This window comes from Aulonocara stuartgranti (genome assembly GCF_965226115.1).
Source record: "Aulonocara stuartgranti genome assembly, chromosome: 18".
NCBI lineage: Eukaryota > Metazoa > Chordata > Actinopteri > Cichliformes > Cichlidae > Aulonocara > Aulonocara stuartgranti.
The window spans coordinates 28,153,840-28,170,773 of NC_138954.1; the positions used below are offsets into that span (position 1 = coordinate 28,153,840).

The following is a 16,934-nucleotide window of genomic DNA, read 5'->3' on the forward strand; positions in this document are numbered from 1 at the left end:
TTGTACAAAAACGTAAAAGTTCGCTTACGATAATATATATAAATATATTTTTTAGCTCTGGTATTATAGCTAAATTAGAATTTTTGATAAAACAGCGTAATCTACGGAAAACTATAAATAAAAGATATTAACCCGTTACCATGGACGCTTAAGCTGATATGCGCATGCGTATTAATGTGGCGTACGACAACATCCCTGCGGCTGCGAGTTGAAGTCTTTGGTCAATTAGCTTGTCACGATGTGGCTTTTGTTGTTTGTGAATATTTAGCCCATTGAAAATATTATTAATTTAAAAGGAAGTTAAATGTTTTGCTATGAAGCTAACACGGAAACTGGTTCTTGCTAAGGCGAAGGCCTCCGACTTGGAGAGCGTGAAAAAACTGAACTGCTGGTAAGTGCATCCATTTTGGCATACCAGTAATTTTGTTGCCCTTTTAATTACATAGTGATCATTGACGTGAACAGGTACCATTTGTGTTGTGTCTCCTATCTGTGGTAACGTTAGGTTACATCTTATTTTTGCAGGGGATGCAACTTGACTGATGTGAGTAGCAAACTTGGATGTCATGTTTACTCTGACAATTAATTTAGTGTTCATACTTAATGAAAGTTGCATGGATTCATGTGTCTTCTAAGATTTCTATCTTCGCTCAGATGCCAAACATTGAAGTGCTGACACTGAGGTAGGTCCCTTTGCCACACACATAAAATCATTTCACAGTCACAAATGCACAGACTCATTTGGGACGACCCAGTAACACCAGGCTATGATTCTCTTTCATCTGTCTGCAGTGTCAACAGCATCTTGTCTCTCTCTCCTCTGGCTGGCTGTCTGTCTCTGAGTGAACTCTACCTGAGAAGGAACATGATCCCCTCGCTCTCTGAGCTCTCTCACCTGAGACCGTTAACTCGTCTCAGAGTGCTCTGGCTAGCTGAGAACCCCTGCTGTGGAACCGATGCCACCCAGTATCGCCTCACAGTGCTTCGCTGCCTCCCTCGTCTCCAGAAACTCGATAACCAAGGTGACTGTGTGATGTTTTGGGGCCACACTACCGTCTGCTTACCTCGACTGTTTAAGCACTTTATTAGCAGCCACTCATCATCCTCATGAAAAAGTTGAGGTTGAAAATCAGTGTCAGATCTAGGAAGTTGAATTGAAGTCTGACTCTTACTGTAGCTATTCTTCAATGTTTCCTGTGTACAGTAGTGACAGATGATGAAATTTCACTGGCTCTCATGGAAGGTGAAGAGGTCACAACACCCCCAGGTAGTATCCAGAACCAGCATACAACCAACGGACTTCAGGATGCAGAGACAGAGAACGACCCTCTAAACTACAACATGGAGGAGACAAAGTAGGTCTTGTGGCCTGAAACAACTTATAGTTTGCAGAAAATGCGAAAACTGAAGTAAAATTAACAGAAGAAAATATTTCTGTTAACTTTTGTTTCTAGCAAAATCAGAGAAGAGCTGGGAATGAAGCCACTTTCCAGAGACAAGTTCTCTTCCCTGTCCTCTCCATCAACCAGAGAAAGCAAACCAATCAAAAAGGTAGCTCCTCTCATCACCGTGTCCCTTAAAATTTTTGTGGGCCTGGACTCTACTAAAGTAGCTTTGTATGACTCACAGTTCAAACAAACGCTCCTCTGTCTTAGGCTGTAGCTTGGTGCCGCCTTTCAGTTCACAGAATGTCTGAAACGAGCTGCCTTGCCAGCTTTCTTTAGATTGGCCACCCCTCATGATCAAACGTTCAAGCATAGAAAGTGTATAAAAGATGTGTGTAACCGCCTCAGTTGTTTTCGGGACTCTGTATTTTGGAGCTTCCACTTTAGCTCTATGGCGATCTAGACTTTTCCACCATTTGGTTGGCATTATCAGCTGATGCTAGCAGCAGCATTTATAAGCTGTACATGTGTATCTCACAAAAACACATAACAAAAAATGAGCATTCAGTAACAGACTAAAAAAAACTGTGCAATTTACTGTGCTAGCTATATCTTCACAGCAGACCATATCATTTTTTCAGACAGTTTATTTAATTTTGGCAACAACTGACCAATACAATAGAAATGTAGAGTTTAGTGTCCCAAACTAGCAAAGTTGAAGTCTAACCAACCGAGTCCACGTCACTAACTTAAGGCCAAATGCAAATGGGCGAGTTACTGTTGGGTACTAGATTAGTCAATACTGCCATAACAGTACTACTGTGCCCTTTTTTTTTTTTTTTTTTTGCCTTTGGAGCATATTACCCTCCTAAGACCTGAACTCTTCCACGGCATGCATTTTTAACTTAATAGAGCCAATAGATCTATTTATATTGTGAAATTCATTCAAACCTGGAATGTTTGGTTTGTAATCTGCCAGCTAACAATAAAACTTGTGTTTTCAGTCGCACGCTCTTGATGCAGTTTTGCTGCTGCTGAAAGATTTGGATGAAGAGGAGCTTCATGTTGTACACACCGCCACACAGAACAGACTTCAGATCTACACACTGGACTCAGAAAGGCTTACAAAGACACAGCAAACACAGAAAACAGCTGAAATCCAACATTGATACGTTTCACAGCATGCGCTCAGGGCTAACCCCATCCTTCCACATTTAACACTAAGCTCAGGTTCATAAAAGGTGCCCACTTTGTCCCATTAACATCTGCCTGCAATATGCATGGCATGACACTACTTCAGTTCCAGCTTTCACGTGTGGACTCATCAGTTCCCCTGCTGTCTTTTTTATAGCTGCATGCCTTATTGCTTTGTAAGAACAAAAGATTGTATGTTTTGCTAAATGTAAATCTATTTCTGTAAAGAAAATAAACAGCAATGCATTAACTTTAAATGTTTTTATTTACATAGATGTTGGCTGTATGCGTGAATGGTGCAAAAAAATACATTTAATCTATAATTTAAACTGTTCAGAACCCTGGGGCTCACATCTTATTCCAATGTAACTGTGCTGCTGCACATCTGCGGGAAGAGATGATTCATACGTCTGAAGTCTTGTCCACTCAGTCACCCTCTTCGTTCTCCAGGAAATCCATCAGTGTGCTTGCATCCACAGCAACAATCAGGTACTCTACTCCATCTGCTCCCTGAAGCAAAGCAAATAAATGTGATAAGCACCAGGTACTGCAGACACTTAATGAATGAGAGTTGGGGAATTCTAAAGTGGAAGTCCACCTTGCGTGTCCGTATCAGTTTGTGGTCTCTGAACTCTGTCAGCTGAGTCCTCAGCGTGAGGTCAGAGTTCACCAAGAATGCCTCTCGACATCGCTGGTAGAAATCCTGGAATGACAATCCTGCACAGAGGACAAACTGATTACAAACTGCACTAGAAAACGGGGACATAAAAGCCGAATGTGAATGCGCACCTGCGTATGAAGGATTATCTTTGTTTTCCAGCTGGAACTTGACCAGCAGTTTAAAGATTCCTCTGCAAAAAGAAAAACAAGCAGTTGAGTTTTCCCCCCCCAACAGCTCTGTACATAATGAGAGGAGGTCAGACTCGAACAGAATTTAGAACAGAAATCACAAATGAGTGAATAAAGTGACAGCAAAGACAATGGTTGTCCAAAAGAAACAATATCATTCTCAACAACAAACAACCATATTCCCTATGAGTATATACACTTACTATTTTTCTTGGCTTCAGTGTCCTGGTAGAAAAACACTTGCTGTGTTGTCACTCTTGAAATAAAAGTTTCATAAACTCTTTGAAAAGCTACAAGTCTTGAAGCACTTCTCACAATAAGATTTGACTGTCGAGTCTGTACATGCAGTTTTTTGAAACTGATCTGGGCCCATCTAAGACCACAGGTGAAAACACCTGTTGACCTTCTGCAGTTTGCACACAGACCAAATCTGGGAGTGGATGAATGATTGCAATCATCTATATTTACTCGCAACTAGATAATAACAGCTGCGTGGTGAAGATAACCTTTCTTTGATTTCTCAAGTGCCTTTAATATGTTTCAGCCACTGCTACTCAGAGACAAGCTACAGGAAGTGTCAGTAAACACGTTCATCTCATCCCAGCCTGTGACTGCTGACCGAGGCTTTGGTTCAATCATCTTTGCAGAATTGCTGTAATTCAGTCAGGTAATTTCACAGCATCTGCATCGGATTCATGTCAGTCTTCATTTTGTTTTTCTGAAGCCATTCAGATGTGGACTTGCTGGTGTGTTTTGGATCATTATCCTGCTGCAGATCCCAAGTGCTCTTCAGCTTGAGGTCATGAAAAGATGGCCGGACATTCTCCTTCAGTATGTTTTGGTACACAGCAGGATTTATGGTTCCATTTACCACAGCAAGTCTTTCAGGTCCTGAGGCAGCAAAACAGCCCCAGAGGATCACACTTCCACCACCATATTTTACTGTTGCTATGATTTTCCTTTTCTGATATGTTGTGTTACTTTTACACCAGATGTAATGGAACACACACCTTCCAGAAAAGTTAAACTTTTGTCTTTTCAGTCCACAGAGTATTTTTCCAAAAGTCTTGGGGATCATCTGGGAAAACTGAAACAAGCCTTTACGTTCCTTTTATTCAGCAGAGGTTTTCGTCTTGGAGCTCTGCCATGCAGCCCATTTTTGCCCAGTCTCTTCCTTATGGTGGAGTCATGAACACTGACCTAACCTGAGGCAAGTGAGGCCTGCAGTTCTTTGGATGTTGTTCTGGGATCTTTTGTGACCTCTTGGATGCGGTGTTCTTGGGGTAATTTTGGTAGGCCGGCCACTCCTGGGAGGGTTCACCACTGTTCCATGTTTTTTTGCCATTTGTGGATAACAGCTCTCACTGTGGTTCGCTGGAGTCCCACAGGTCCCACCTCTTCCAGACAGAGATCTGAATTATTTCATTTCTCATTTGTTCCTGAATTTCCTTGGATTGTGGCGTGATGACTGGCTTTTGAGGATCTTCTAGTCTGCTCCACATTGTCAGGAAGGTCCTATTTAAGTGGGTTTGGATTTTTCCCCTTAATAAAGAAAACCTTTATTTTGAAAGTGCATTTTGTATTTACCTGTTTTATCTTTGTCTAATATTTAAATTTGTTTTATGATCTGAAAACTTTAAGTGGGACAAAGATATAAATAGGAAACTAGGAAGAGGGCAAACACTTTTTACACCACTGTATTAGTGATGGGCAGGAGTGCAAAACACTATTGGATGACTTTGTGGAGTGGACTGGGAGGAAGCACAAAGAAGCTAATATGCGAGCTAACCTTTCTCATCTGATGTCATATTTAGATCCTAGTATTTCAATAACTCATTAGCACCTCATTAAGATCCTCCCATGGCTCTCTCCTTGTTCATTTAGACAGAAGATTAAAAACAACTACCCAGTAGGTCTTTGGAGTTACCTTGCATTGGGTGTTAAGCTGCGAAGCACATGTGTGAGGGAGGACAGAGCCAGAGCGCCAGTCTGCTGCACCAGGAGGGAGTTTTCATACGATGTCTCCTCCGAGTAGTGCTGGAACGTCACACATTCCCACCACAGCCAGTTAAACTGGCTCTGCTTCAACTGGTCCCACACTGAAAACAAGCAGGATGTATTCAGGATAGATTTCAACAGAATTACCACCTCAGTGCAGACTATTATGAACACCCACCCAGTGGAGCATTGATGTGGTCTAAAGAAGCCACCATGTGCAAGTTTGGCAGGGATGCCAGCTGCCCCAGTGCACTCTGGGTCTTCTCTCCTCGCAGCGTGGGTCCGTCTATATTATGGATGAGCAGGTACACGTGCAGATCTGGGCCTGTGAGGACATCGGTGTAAAACATGCGGTACAACCACACATGCTTGGGATGCACAGGAGCTTGATGGGCTTACTGTCTTTTAAGGTCTGGGAGATAAACTGGATCTGGTCCGAGGGGGTTCGGAAAGTTCCCTGGTGATCCAGAACCTCACACGTCAGCGCGTTTAATATCTGTGAGAATTTAATTTTCATGATCAGGGATATTTATTTTATTATGCAATTTATGCAAAATATTTTGATGTGTGTGTGTATACTGACTGATTTAAGAGTAATGGAAGGGAAAAATCCATTAACCACAAGGTGAATTTCTTGCGACAGATGAGACTCCCTGAAGTCTTCCAGCAGAGCTTTTTTGCTTCCCAGACCATAGACCAGCACGCTGAATCCCAGCCTACACACAGACCGGCACAGACACTTTGTACTGCTCTTAAAACACCAGAGAATGCACACAACTACGTTGCAACCTCACTTACTGTAACTGTAACATCCATTTGCTAAAGTGGATTCTGTGTTTGTCGTGCAGCTGCTGGATCTCTTTTGAGTAGCAGGATTGTTTTCCCTCCAGAAGTCGGACCAACGTTTCCTACAAAAACAAAAATAAAGATAAATTCACACTAAATCTATTAGGAAAGCAGCTCATTTACAATGTTTCAAAATGCAGTTAAAAACAAACCCTGTCAAGTTTAGGGGTGTTCAAACGCTCCAGAGTTCGGTCTGACGTCAACACTTTCGAGCTGCCGTGAGCTTCGAAGTACTCCTCAACCATACTGGGCTGGTTCTGAGGTTCAGGCGTGCTCTTGCTCTTCTTGGCAGGAGTCTTGTAGAGAGCTGCTGATAAACCTTTACTGGGTGTTCTCGGGGTGGTCACGTTCTCTTTATCCTCTTTCTTTCCTTTCTGCTCTTCCTCCAGCCCATCTTCATCCTCCTCCTCACCCGAGTCAGAGGGTGAAAGCTCGCTGTCGCTGTCTGACCGCAAGCTTGGAGCTAAAAAACAAACAAACAAAACAAAACATTTAGATTAGAGGAAAGGTGAAATTTCACTTAGAATGAATTGAATTATTCCCAGTCAGACTCACTTGCTATTCTCTTCCTGAGCCTGTGTGGTGTTGTAGAGACAAACTGGACCTTTTTGCTCTGCCATTAAGTAAAAATAAAATAAAATTCTTAAGTTGGCACCAGAGGTTGCTGGCTTTGGACTTTAAGAAGTTTAAAGGTTTCTATGGTCTCACCTTCTGTGGTGTTCTGCTTTCACCTCTAAGGTCTGAAATAGAAGAAAAGAAAATACTTAACTGTGAGAAAATGAGCAAAAAGATGAGTATACGGAAAAGATGATGAACGTTTATTGTACTCACTCCGCCCCGTTCGACTGGGGGTTGAGGGTTCAAAGTTTGGGGTCGCGCTGAAACTCACGCTTTTTCCAGGAGTCCGAGCCAGCTCACTTGCTGTTTATGAAAAATGTGCAACACAAAATGAGCATATACGATGTCTAAAGAAAGAACTGGAAGGAGATGTATAATATGCAAATGTTTTCCGATCTATGTGAGAAGACAATGGAGGCTCTCACCGGTTTGGGCCATGCTGTGGCTGCGTTTGACTTTCTGAAAGGTAAAGATGGAGGATCCAGCCACTCTTGACAAGCCATCTTCATCTTCTGTAAATCCAAGAGAAAACTGGTCATTTTAAAATGAATTTAAAAAAGAAAGAAAGAAAAAGCCTCAGATATTTTTCATGCATTTATACGAAGCTAAAATTTCACAGCATTATGAATGTTCAAATTTCCCACCAAAAATTATATGTCTATATGCCAGTATTGATAAGCATATAATATGTCAATATCAGCGATATAGTCCATCTTACAAACACACTTAATGTGTGCAATGGAGTGAAACTGAGGTGTACAGAAAGTCTCCTGTCATAATCATAAGTACCTCTGTGACAGGAATATTTTTTACAAGGCTTTTGTAGGGATTTGAGCTAACTATATGCAGTCTCTGTCACTAAACTGAATTTCAGCTGGTGAACCAGCACTTGCTAAATTCCACATTTGTACTTTGCCTGAAAATCAGCCAACGTCTGTCTGCATTTTTCCAAACGTATTTGGGTAAATCTACAAAGAGCAGTAAAGAGCTGAGTCAGCAGCATCGTCAGCTGATCACGGTCTGTCTGCAAAGAAAACAAACCTCCCGGTGAAGAAAGTCATTACCCCTGCTCAGCACTCACCTTCTGCGTTATCTGTTCCTAAAGCTTGGACATAATCCTGCTCATCGTGGACTCCATTTTCATCTCCATCATGTTCCGCATCCTCTCTGCATCCCCGTCGTCCAGCCGGGCTCTTAAACTTTACCATCTTCTGAACGGACCCGGCGATGCTCTGCGCACCTTATGGAGGTACGCACAGTACAGAAAGCAGAGTCAGAGAGACACAGAAGTGCTCGTAAACTAACATTTCTACAGTAGCAGAGCATCCATACCCTCCTGCTTGTCCACGATGTGCTCCAGGACATCGCCATCCCCGATGAACTTCACCTCCAGCACACTCATGACTAAAGATAATAATGACAACCAGCACGACTTTAGTTAGTTGCTCGTAACACTACAACATATAATTTGCTTTTCAGAGGTGTAGATGCTAACGCAGGTTTTCAGTCAGTGCGTTTCTATTCACGAACAGTGAAGGGCGGCCATTCTTCTCAAACAGCGAGAAGCAGCCCTGCTTCAACCAGCGGCCACACGCCGAAAGTCCAAATAAAACTGGGAAATAAAAACAGAAACGCGTCTAAAGCGACACAACTTACTGTACAGCGTCAGTACCGCCACATGAAAATGTAAACACAACTTTCACACAGTGACAGCAAGGCAGTGTGCCGCTGGGACAAGTTTCCGCGCCATCCCGCTGAAGTTTTTAAACCACGTGACAAGTGAAAGGTCATTCAGTGGCCAACTGGAACGCTGCTTCCAGCTAAAACCACATTTCCCAAAATGCACTTCGAACATCAGCTCAGTCTGTGCGGCTAAAACCCTACAGGGGAAGGGTTTTTACCGACTGATTAATTATTATATTTTCAATAAGTAATGTAGGTTACTATTAATGCGAATGATGTATTTTCTGTAATATTAAAAAAAATAACATTTATCACCAAGATATTTTTTGCGTGTCCGTTCAAACGCTGGCACTTATTTATTCATAGATTACAGAAAAATAGAAGATTAAAGGGGACCAAGAAAATCTTTATTTTGATAGAAAAAATAAATCACAAAAGTTTGCAGTTGTATATAAAGGGTCATTCATAAACATTTATTAGCATTGGTATTAACAGCTGATAGCACAAGTGATATGACTTTCTATTAAGTCATCACTAGCTAGGTCTCCTTGCAGACAGTGAAAAACAGGTGCAGAACACAAAAATTAATTTTAAAGACATAACATTAGTGGAACATGGTTTCTGTTACAGTATGAAACTTCTGAAGCCCACAGTGAGAATATTTTCATTAATTATATGTTTTACCATCAAGATGGCACATCTCACTAACAAAGAAGGAATCGCTGTATGTGTTTCTAATGTGTAAATTATTTGGAATGAGTCTCTATATATCTCACTTGTCCCAAAGAGACAAGAAGGGGGAGACATCGTCCAGCTCTTCACCACCCGCGAGTGGGCGTCCACTTCCCTACCAGACGACCCTTGGAGTGTACATGGTACACAGGATGCATCACTGCTGTTGCACATGACTGCAGAAAAAAAGACATTGTCTGACAACAGGAAAATGTACAATAAAACTGATGTGTCAATAAGATGTACTATAAATCATTCAGTACTAACATGGTAGGGAATCAGTGTGAGCAGAGAGCCCAGGGGGTATTTGCTGTAGTCCAGTTGTCCTGAGATGGGCTCCACTCGTCCATGCTCCTGGGTCATAGACAACAACCTGGAGGGACACGGCAGTCACATTTAACATTGGTACTGAGAGTAAAAGAGAAAAAAGATACTAAAATAGACTGAGATTTTTTTTTAAAGCATTACTTGAGGTTTGGATGCCCCTCGATCACAGCGTATCCAGTGGGAAGTTTTCCAGCTCCGTCCAAACTGAGAGAGACAAGCAAGAGTAGGTGAAAGGTTAAGTTACATGGTTGTTCCAAAACAGAGCTTACACTGATGATAGCAGGGATGAGTAAAACAAAAAACAGAACTTAGGGGATAGGTATTAGCTCCCATTGAATGAAGTTGAACCCACCTGATTCCAGCCCATCCACAGTCAATCAGGAGCTGGTTCCTGTGTGGACAGTGACCAATGACTCTTGTGAGAACCCTCACAGCCACGTCCTCCATACAGCATGAGCCAATCATAGATTGCTGCACATCTGCATGCCACAAACATGCATTTAAAAGAAATTGTAATTTAAAGGCCCTTTTGAAAAATATATTTTAAGTGTGACATGTCTCCCGACTATTCCTCAGCTCAAAATACCAATAAGGTCATTTATCCTGCCATACCTATAGACTGTTTAATAAACCTCTGCTCCAAACAGGCCGTTTCAGCGCCTGTAGCTTTAAACATTGTCGGGTCCCGAAGTCAACTAGAAACATGTCGGGCAAGTAGACAAAACTACGAGGCAGCTATGTGTCATGACCTTAAGAGGACAGTACTGTCGGGGACTGTTTTTATAGGGCAAAGGGCTCTTTTGATTCTACGCTTCCCATCTGATGTGAAGTCAAAGGGCGTGGTCTTTGTCATGTTTACTGAGTCACGCTGGGAATATTGAATATACACAACAAATAACGAAAAAGTGGATTTTACACGTCACCTTTAAACTAGGAAACAGTGGGTCTATGTGTACACACCATAGAAGACGTAGTTTCCTGGGTGGACCTCGCTCAGCTGCGACATGTCTTTGACTGGATGGCTACAGGAAGGGGTGGAGCCAATGCTGGACTTACAGATGATGCCAACAGCCCTCAGTCTGACACAAAAAAAATCCCAAAACACACAAACAAAAAACCAGTTGAAAGTTAATGCAGAATTATTCTCCCAGATGGCTCCAAAAGAGAGTCAATCACACCCATGTGAAAATGCTCAAATTTAGAGCAGAAACATGTTTACAGTCTGGTGCAAAACATGGGATACATCATTTTTAGATATGATGTATGATTTTTTTGTTGCTTCTGGAAACAAAGCTGCATGACTCAATACAAGAAACCTGTGGGCTGTGAAACCAAAACAAAGATGTTAAAACAGCTTATAAAAACTAATTTTCAAGAGTATGAGCAACAGCTGTTATGTCGTGTGCGTTCTTAAATAGCCAGTGAGATAAAATTATTGATTAGAGCAGCTTTAATGAGTCAGTGTATTTTTTTTAAGCTTTCAGCTTACTTTTCCATGAACTGCAGAGTCAGTTTGGTGGTTTCCTGGGCAACAGCCTGTATTTGCTCAACTCCTGTGCAGTAATAGGTATTCCCACAGTGGGCGTACACTCCTGTAAGTTCCACGCCCTCCGTCTTAGCGATGGCTTCAGCCAGTTTGAGCGCTCCTGGCTCCGAGTGCAGGACGCCAGCTATGACAAAGAGCCGACACATGATCAATCCTCGTGTTAACAGAGAAGTGAAGTGTAGCTCAGGCACTTATGATTAAATCTATCGTGGTTTCCCTGCACGTTTACCTCTCCCATTGCCACAGTCGAGTTTGAGCCAGGCGTGCCACTGCCGGCCATCTTTCAGGGGTCTTTTTCGGAGCTGCTCCAAAGCATCAGGATGGTCCAATAAAATCTGGAAGAGATCCAGTCTCTCTGACAGGGCTGCACAACGCTCTACCTAAAGACACACAGAGACATACATTAAAAATGGCACAGAGAGCACAGCTGGGACATTAACAACTAACAAATATAAAAGTGATGAGAAATTATGTCAAAGTAATGGCATAGAACTGGAGCTATTTTACATGCAAGTGCTATGGCGATATACATGTATCATATATTTACATATATGTATTGTTTCTAGTGATAATATTACTAAATATGATTCATACATTTTCAGCAGGCTCAGTTATTAATAATCTATTTTTTCCATTTCTAATGTTTTACAGCTTTTATGATTTCACAGAATATAAAACAAGGACACATTTAAAGTGTGAGCTGAGAGAACCTTATCAAAGGGAATAGAGTAGGCATAGAGGATGTCATCATATCCATGGTCAGCATAGAAACAGGCCTCTGCCAGGGTGGAAACCACTATGCACCTCTGTGATCCACCCGTCATAATGTCAGCACACTCACTAGACACACACAGAGACCTCATCAGAATCCTGTATACGCAGCAAGTCTGTAAGCATGTGCTGTGTGCGTGTCTATGCATGAGCGTATGAATCCATACAGGGTTTTGTGGGTCTTCATGTGTGGACGAAGCTGGACTCCCAGTTTCTGGCAGCGCTCGATCATCCTCTGGGCATTCCTCTTCGCTTTGTCCACGTCCACCACAAAAGCAGGAGTACACAGGGCTGAGAGAGGATCTCCCTCCATACTGGCAGCACTGGAGTGCACACGCACGCACGCACGCACACACGCACACACACACACACACACACACAAAGCACTTCAGATATTTCCCATGCAATTAAATTCTATTGCATGATTGGCTCAACCAGCATATTTCAATAGTTATATTTATAAGTATCTGCTATACATGCACGAATCAGCAAGTAAACTTCATCACACTTGGGTGTAGTTTTGCAACGTCTCTGATTATGTAACGCAGCGCACTTTGAACTTTGACAACACTAACTTAAACTTAAACACTAACTTTACAAATGCACTGCAACTCATCAAATCGTATGTGATCCAATTCACTCTTTAAGCAGTTTTTTATTCCTCCTCTTTTTGGTACTATAAAGACCTTCCGATAATATTATCGTGCATCATAACGATAGATAAATTAAAATCATACTGCTTTCGAATCTGCATAATAGCGTTTGTGAAACAGTGAGGGAACCACCAGCACATTAACAAGCATCGGAAACAACAACAATAACAACAAAAAATGCAGAAATATGCAGCACAAACCACAGCTTACCTTTTCAAAACAGCGAATTTGTTTTTTCTATGGAAGTTCCGATCACATTACTACGGTGTCCTCGAGGAGTCAAAAATAATGAAAAAGTACAATCAGGGAGAACCTTTTGCAAATCATAAAATAAATCATAGAAAAAAAATCTAATATAGAAGCATAGTAGCATATAATACAGTAGCAGGAACAGAGCAGGAGGGAAATAGAGAGATAGCGAGCCAGGGACAACAACAAGAGACAACATCGTCACGTTAGAAAGGTATAGTCATCATCCACAACTATTTTCAGTTGCGGATGAAAAAGGATTCAGAAAGTTTATCCATGCAGTGAATCCCATGTTTGCGATTCCAAGCAGGAAAACACTCTCCCAGAAATCATCCCAGACCTATATGACAGAGAATGTGTATCTTCTTCTTGTTTTGCATATTTTAATTTATGTTTTATTGTGCTGTGGTTTGCAGTGTTTTGTGTTGTTTCACTTGAAAATTTGTTTAAAAGGAAAAAGCAGAACATTTAAAAGGTTAAAAGTTGAAATGTAATTTTTTTTTTTTGTTGTATTTTATAATTTATTTATTAGATTTTATGTGGAGTGAATAAATAAAAGTATACTTACGGTGGCCCCTAGAGACAAAGCACTTACAAACTCCAAAACACAATGGAAATGCTCCAGGATCATAGTGGCTACACAAGACAGGAAGTACTAACGACCAGATTTGGTGTGGTAGTAACAGGTAAATGGACTTTTTTTTTAAATCATTTGAATATATATGAGTGTTTGTGTATAAATACACAAACAATACACATATGTTTCAATTGTGTAATTTAAGGTAGCTCTGTTTTGAAAGTTCAGTTAATGCAAGCAATGTGTTTTGGAGTCTAAGGTCTGTTAATGGCCGCATCAAAGCATTTTTTTGTTTTTGATGCAAGCTACCCAGAGTCATGCGCCCAGCTTGGGAATTCCTTCACACTGTCATCTATCCCAGGAACAGATGAATCCCAGGAAATGAACCAAATATGATCAAATGAATGAGGGCTCATTTAGCTGTGATGGAAGTGTAAAATGTTGCTCATAAAGGTGCATGAAATGATCTTAGAGGGAGATTCCCTCTTGCCACTTTTCCAAAGTGTTGATGTATGAGATAATCATCAATTCATCAGTTTTTTAAAGTTAAGATTTTTTTAAATGTGATTTAAACCCACACCAAATAGCTTTAAAATCCTTTGTTTAAAGTTAGAATGTGAAGCGACCCCCCCACCCCCCACCACTGCGTTGTTATCGGATTTCCATGATGGCTGGTGAGCTATGCTAATTTAAATGGCACACGGCTATCAGAATGGTCACGTGTCTGTCTTATTAACGAACATTACAGGTGATCACGCGCGGTGAGTTACAGCCAGCAAGGAGTCAGGCAGTTTTTGTGTGCATGTCTGTGCACGTGGACATTTTTATAGCTTTGTTTTGTCTTCACAGAGTCGTTTTCTCATTCATCCAGCGCACCACTCACCCTTTTTATTTATTTATGTATTTATTTATTTATTTATTCTTTAGCTTTTTTAAATGCTGATGGAAATAAAGCATTTGCCAGTTTCCCACAACTGCTTTTACTTTGAAAGCTGGGCCCAGAAGTATTATTTTATCCTGCAGTAATCCACAGGTCACATCGCTGCTTGGTGCCAGAATAATTATGCCGATGCACTAACCAAAAATGAAACTCAATGCTTTACAATCCCGTTGCCTCCAGATATGAAAACAGCCCTTTAGGGTTAAATATTCAAATCTCAGACACGGATTCCCTGTCAGAATAAATATTTCAAGCTTTCTGTTAACCTGTCACCAAATTTACATTTTGAACATTTGATTTTCAGTATGATTGTTCAAATCTATAGATTTTGCATCTCTATCATAGATAGCTTGGCCAATAAAGGCCTGAAACTGTTCCCCAAGTGACTCCCCCCCCCCCCCCCCCCCCCCCCAAAAAAAAAAAAAACAACAACAACAACAACAAAAAAGCAGCACAGAGAAACCTGCAGCACTTTTGGCAGTAATAACTTGAAGCAATGATGTTCTGTATGATTTTATTGCTGTTTCACATCACTGTGGAGGAATTTTGGTCCACTCTTCTTTACAATGTTGCTTCAGTTTATTGAAGTTTGGGGGTATTTGTTTATGCACATCTCTCTTACGGTCGCACCAACGGATTTCCATCAGGTTAAGGTCTGAACTTTGTCATTGCATTGAGCTTCTGGAATACTCTTCCCCTGTCAGTGAGGGAAAGTGCAAGTCTCCCTATCTTTAAGAGTCACTTAAAAGGGTGGCTGAGGCACACGCAAACATGTGATCATGTTTAATCATGCTTTATGTTGGACGTGAAAAAGAGTTAGTGTATTACAAAAAGGGAAACAACTATTAGTGTAATGGGTCAGTGCAATATCAGGACAGTCAGGGCATGTGTGGGGTTTGTGCAATATAACTGATGTGTTTCCGTTATTGTTATCTGTATTGTCCTCTGTTTTCCACTCTTCTTGTCATTGTTTGTTCTAATTTAATGTGATCACTGTTTTTGTCCTGTTATTGTTGTCTCTGTATGTTTTTACTAATTTGTGTGTAACACCAACCTGCCAGAGGGTCTGCAGATGGAAATTAGCCCAAGGCTATAATCTGTATTAAACTGATGAGAAGCTGTGTTCACCCCAGAAAGCTCCCAGAAATTTGGGCAAATGTCTGCTGTGAAATTTTTAGCCAAACCAAATTGCAGGTCAGTTTCAAGCTGAAAATTATGCAAGTAGTCCAAACCATTCCTGAGATGCAGAAATGTTTTCACATACACAAAATTCAACGATTGTGCCTCCAAACAAATTACACTTACAAATGCTTGTACCACAAACGATGAAAACAGGAACTGCAAAGTTGAGACTGAAAAGTGTTACAGTTAAAGTGATAATGTGACAGCTAGCCATTCAGCTGACTCATTGGTGACTGTAATAAATGCAGGTTTCGTTATAGAAGAATATCGAGGAGAAGACAGATGGCAGGGAGTCAGAAACGGGGGATGAAAGTGCAAGATGTTGAGGACAACTCATGAGCCCAGGCGTCAGGTGTGAACAACAACAATAACTGGGCTGTATTTAGGTGTAGAGATCACATGACCATCAAAGAGCAGTGTAAGAATGGGAGAAGATTAACAGGGGAGCAGAAAAAGAGGTTTATGGACACAAACTGGGAGAGGTGGCACGCTCAGCACATTAGACATTTCTCAGGAGGGTTGAGGACCCTTTTGTGTGAGCGAGGCTTGGGTCCCAGGCGGGGCTCCTGGTTCTTCAGGGATGTGTCATCAGGAAATGAGGAAGGCGTGGGCTCAGGCTCTGAGGGTGCCGAGACAGCAGCGGCAGTGGCAGCGGTTGGCTCTTCCTTGGCTGGTGCATCGGCTATGGGTGCCGTTTGTCTTTTGCCACAGGCTGGCTGGCTTTGGCTTCGTGAACTTGAGGAACTGAAACAAACACGCTGACACGTGATGTCAAATTGGACACAGCCATCGTGACCTCATCCCCTGGTTATTGCACTCTGTGTTGTGTGTAGTGTGACGGACACCACCATGTTGATTTTTTGGACCCAGAGGTGATCATAATTAGGTGGACCAACCAGCAACATATTTGGGCCTGCAGGCACTGCACCTGCCCAAAGTCAAGTCCAAGCCTACAAAAGATACAAAGTCCAAGCCTAAATGGAGAGACGCAGTTACTGTCCCTCCATTTAGGAGGGACAATCAGCCAAGTACTGATTGTAATGTGTGCTCATTGAGGATAATTCTATTGTCTTCTATTGGAATTACACCACTGCACCAAGGGTCATAGATGGGCTGCTAAAAAGTAGTCCTTTATGGGAGGGTTGCAACAGGATCGGCTTCTGATGTAAAAACTTTGAAAGCCCTTTGTAACTATAAGAAACAGCCCAAACTACATTATTGGTAAAAAGGCATTACACTGTTATTGTGACAGCCATTCTACTGTTACAGTTGCTAACCAACTGCAAATATGAAAAACAAAAGAAATGGAAGAAATAATTAAGCTACTCCTAAAAACTCTTATCATACATGGTCAGTCTATTTGCATCAAGTCAAGGCTCGGGAA

At 41.5% G+C, this 16,934-nt stretch overlaps 3 protein-coding genes across 8 annotated transcripts; 1 reads left to right on the top strand and 2 right to left on the bottom strand.

Annotated features, from left to right (window-relative positions):
* Nucleotides 1-66: 66 nt before the first annotated feature.
* On the top strand, nucleotides 67-5,003 carry cfap410 (cilia and flagella associated protein 410). Of its 5 annotated transcripts, none has more exons than XM_082512603.1 (9): nucleotides 67-391; nucleotides 526-544; nucleotides 637-683; nucleotides 793-1,022; nucleotides 1,205-1,355; nucleotides 1,455-1,551; nucleotides 2,390-3,068; nucleotides 3,973-4,095; nucleotides 4,204-5,003. In XM_082512603.1, the coding sequence occupies exons 1-7, from the start codon at nucleotides 315-317 to the stop codon at nucleotides 2,552-2,554; spliced, it is 786 nt and encodes a 261-aa protein (XP_082368729.1). In that variant the 5' UTR covers nucleotides 67-314; the 3' UTR covers nucleotides 2,555-3,068; nucleotides 3,973-4,095; nucleotides 4,204-5,003. The 5 variants fall into 5 exon arrangements, with proteins under 5 accessions (XP_082368729.1, XP_082368730.1, XP_082368728.1 ...); XM_082512604.1 differs by having other exon boundaries at nucleotides 4,471-5,003; XM_082512602.1 differs by having other exon boundaries at nucleotides 3,973-4,035; nucleotides 4,153-5,003.
* On the bottom strand, nucleotides 2,826-8,673 carry orc2 (origin recognition complex, subunit 2). The gene is made up of 16 exons (XM_082512600.1): nucleotides 8,547-8,673; nucleotides 8,223-8,294; nucleotides 7,972-8,130; nucleotides 7,316-7,402; nucleotides 7,104-7,193; nucleotides 6,981-7,012; nucleotides 6,828-6,885; nucleotides 6,425-6,735; nucleotides 6,225-6,334; nucleotides 6,010-6,142; nucleotides 5,826-5,922; nucleotides 5,605-5,751; nucleotides 5,356-5,527; nucleotides 3,369-3,430; nucleotides 3,178-3,296; nucleotides 2,826-3,089 (listed from the first exon to the last, which is right to left on the bottom strand). Exons 2-16 carry the CDS (start codon nucleotides 8,290-8,292, stop codon nucleotides 3,006-3,008), a joined length of 1,731 nt encoding a protein of 576 aa, XP_082368726.1. The 5' UTR covers nucleotides 8,293-8,294; nucleotides 8,547-8,673; the 3' UTR covers nucleotides 2,826-3,005.
* A 285-nt stretch (nucleotides 8,674-8,958) lies between these two features.
* On the bottom strand, nucleotides 8,959-12,916 carry LOC309694377 (D-serine dehydratase). 2 transcript variants are annotated; one of them, XM_082514436.1, is made up of 10 exons: nucleotides 12,813-12,916; nucleotides 12,117-12,272; nucleotides 11,889-12,018; nucleotides 11,408-11,558; nucleotides 11,122-11,302; nucleotides 10,593-10,711; nucleotides 9,985-10,111; nucleotides 9,774-9,836; nucleotides 9,573-9,678; nucleotides 8,959-9,481 (listed from the first exon to the last, which is right to left on the bottom strand). In XM_082514436.1, exons 2-10 carry the CDS (start codon nucleotides 12,260-12,262, stop codon nucleotides 9,392-9,394), a joined length of 1,113 nt encoding a protein of 370 aa, XP_082370562.1. In that variant the 5' UTR covers nucleotides 12,263-12,272; nucleotides 12,813-12,916; the 3' UTR covers nucleotides 8,959-9,391. The 2 variants fall into 2 exon arrangements, with proteins under 2 accessions (XP_082370562.1, XP_082370563.1); XM_082514437.1 differs by lacking the exon at nucleotides 12,813-12,916 and having other exon boundaries at nucleotides 12,117-12,294.
* Nucleotides 12,917-16,934: the final 4,018 nt, after the last annotated feature.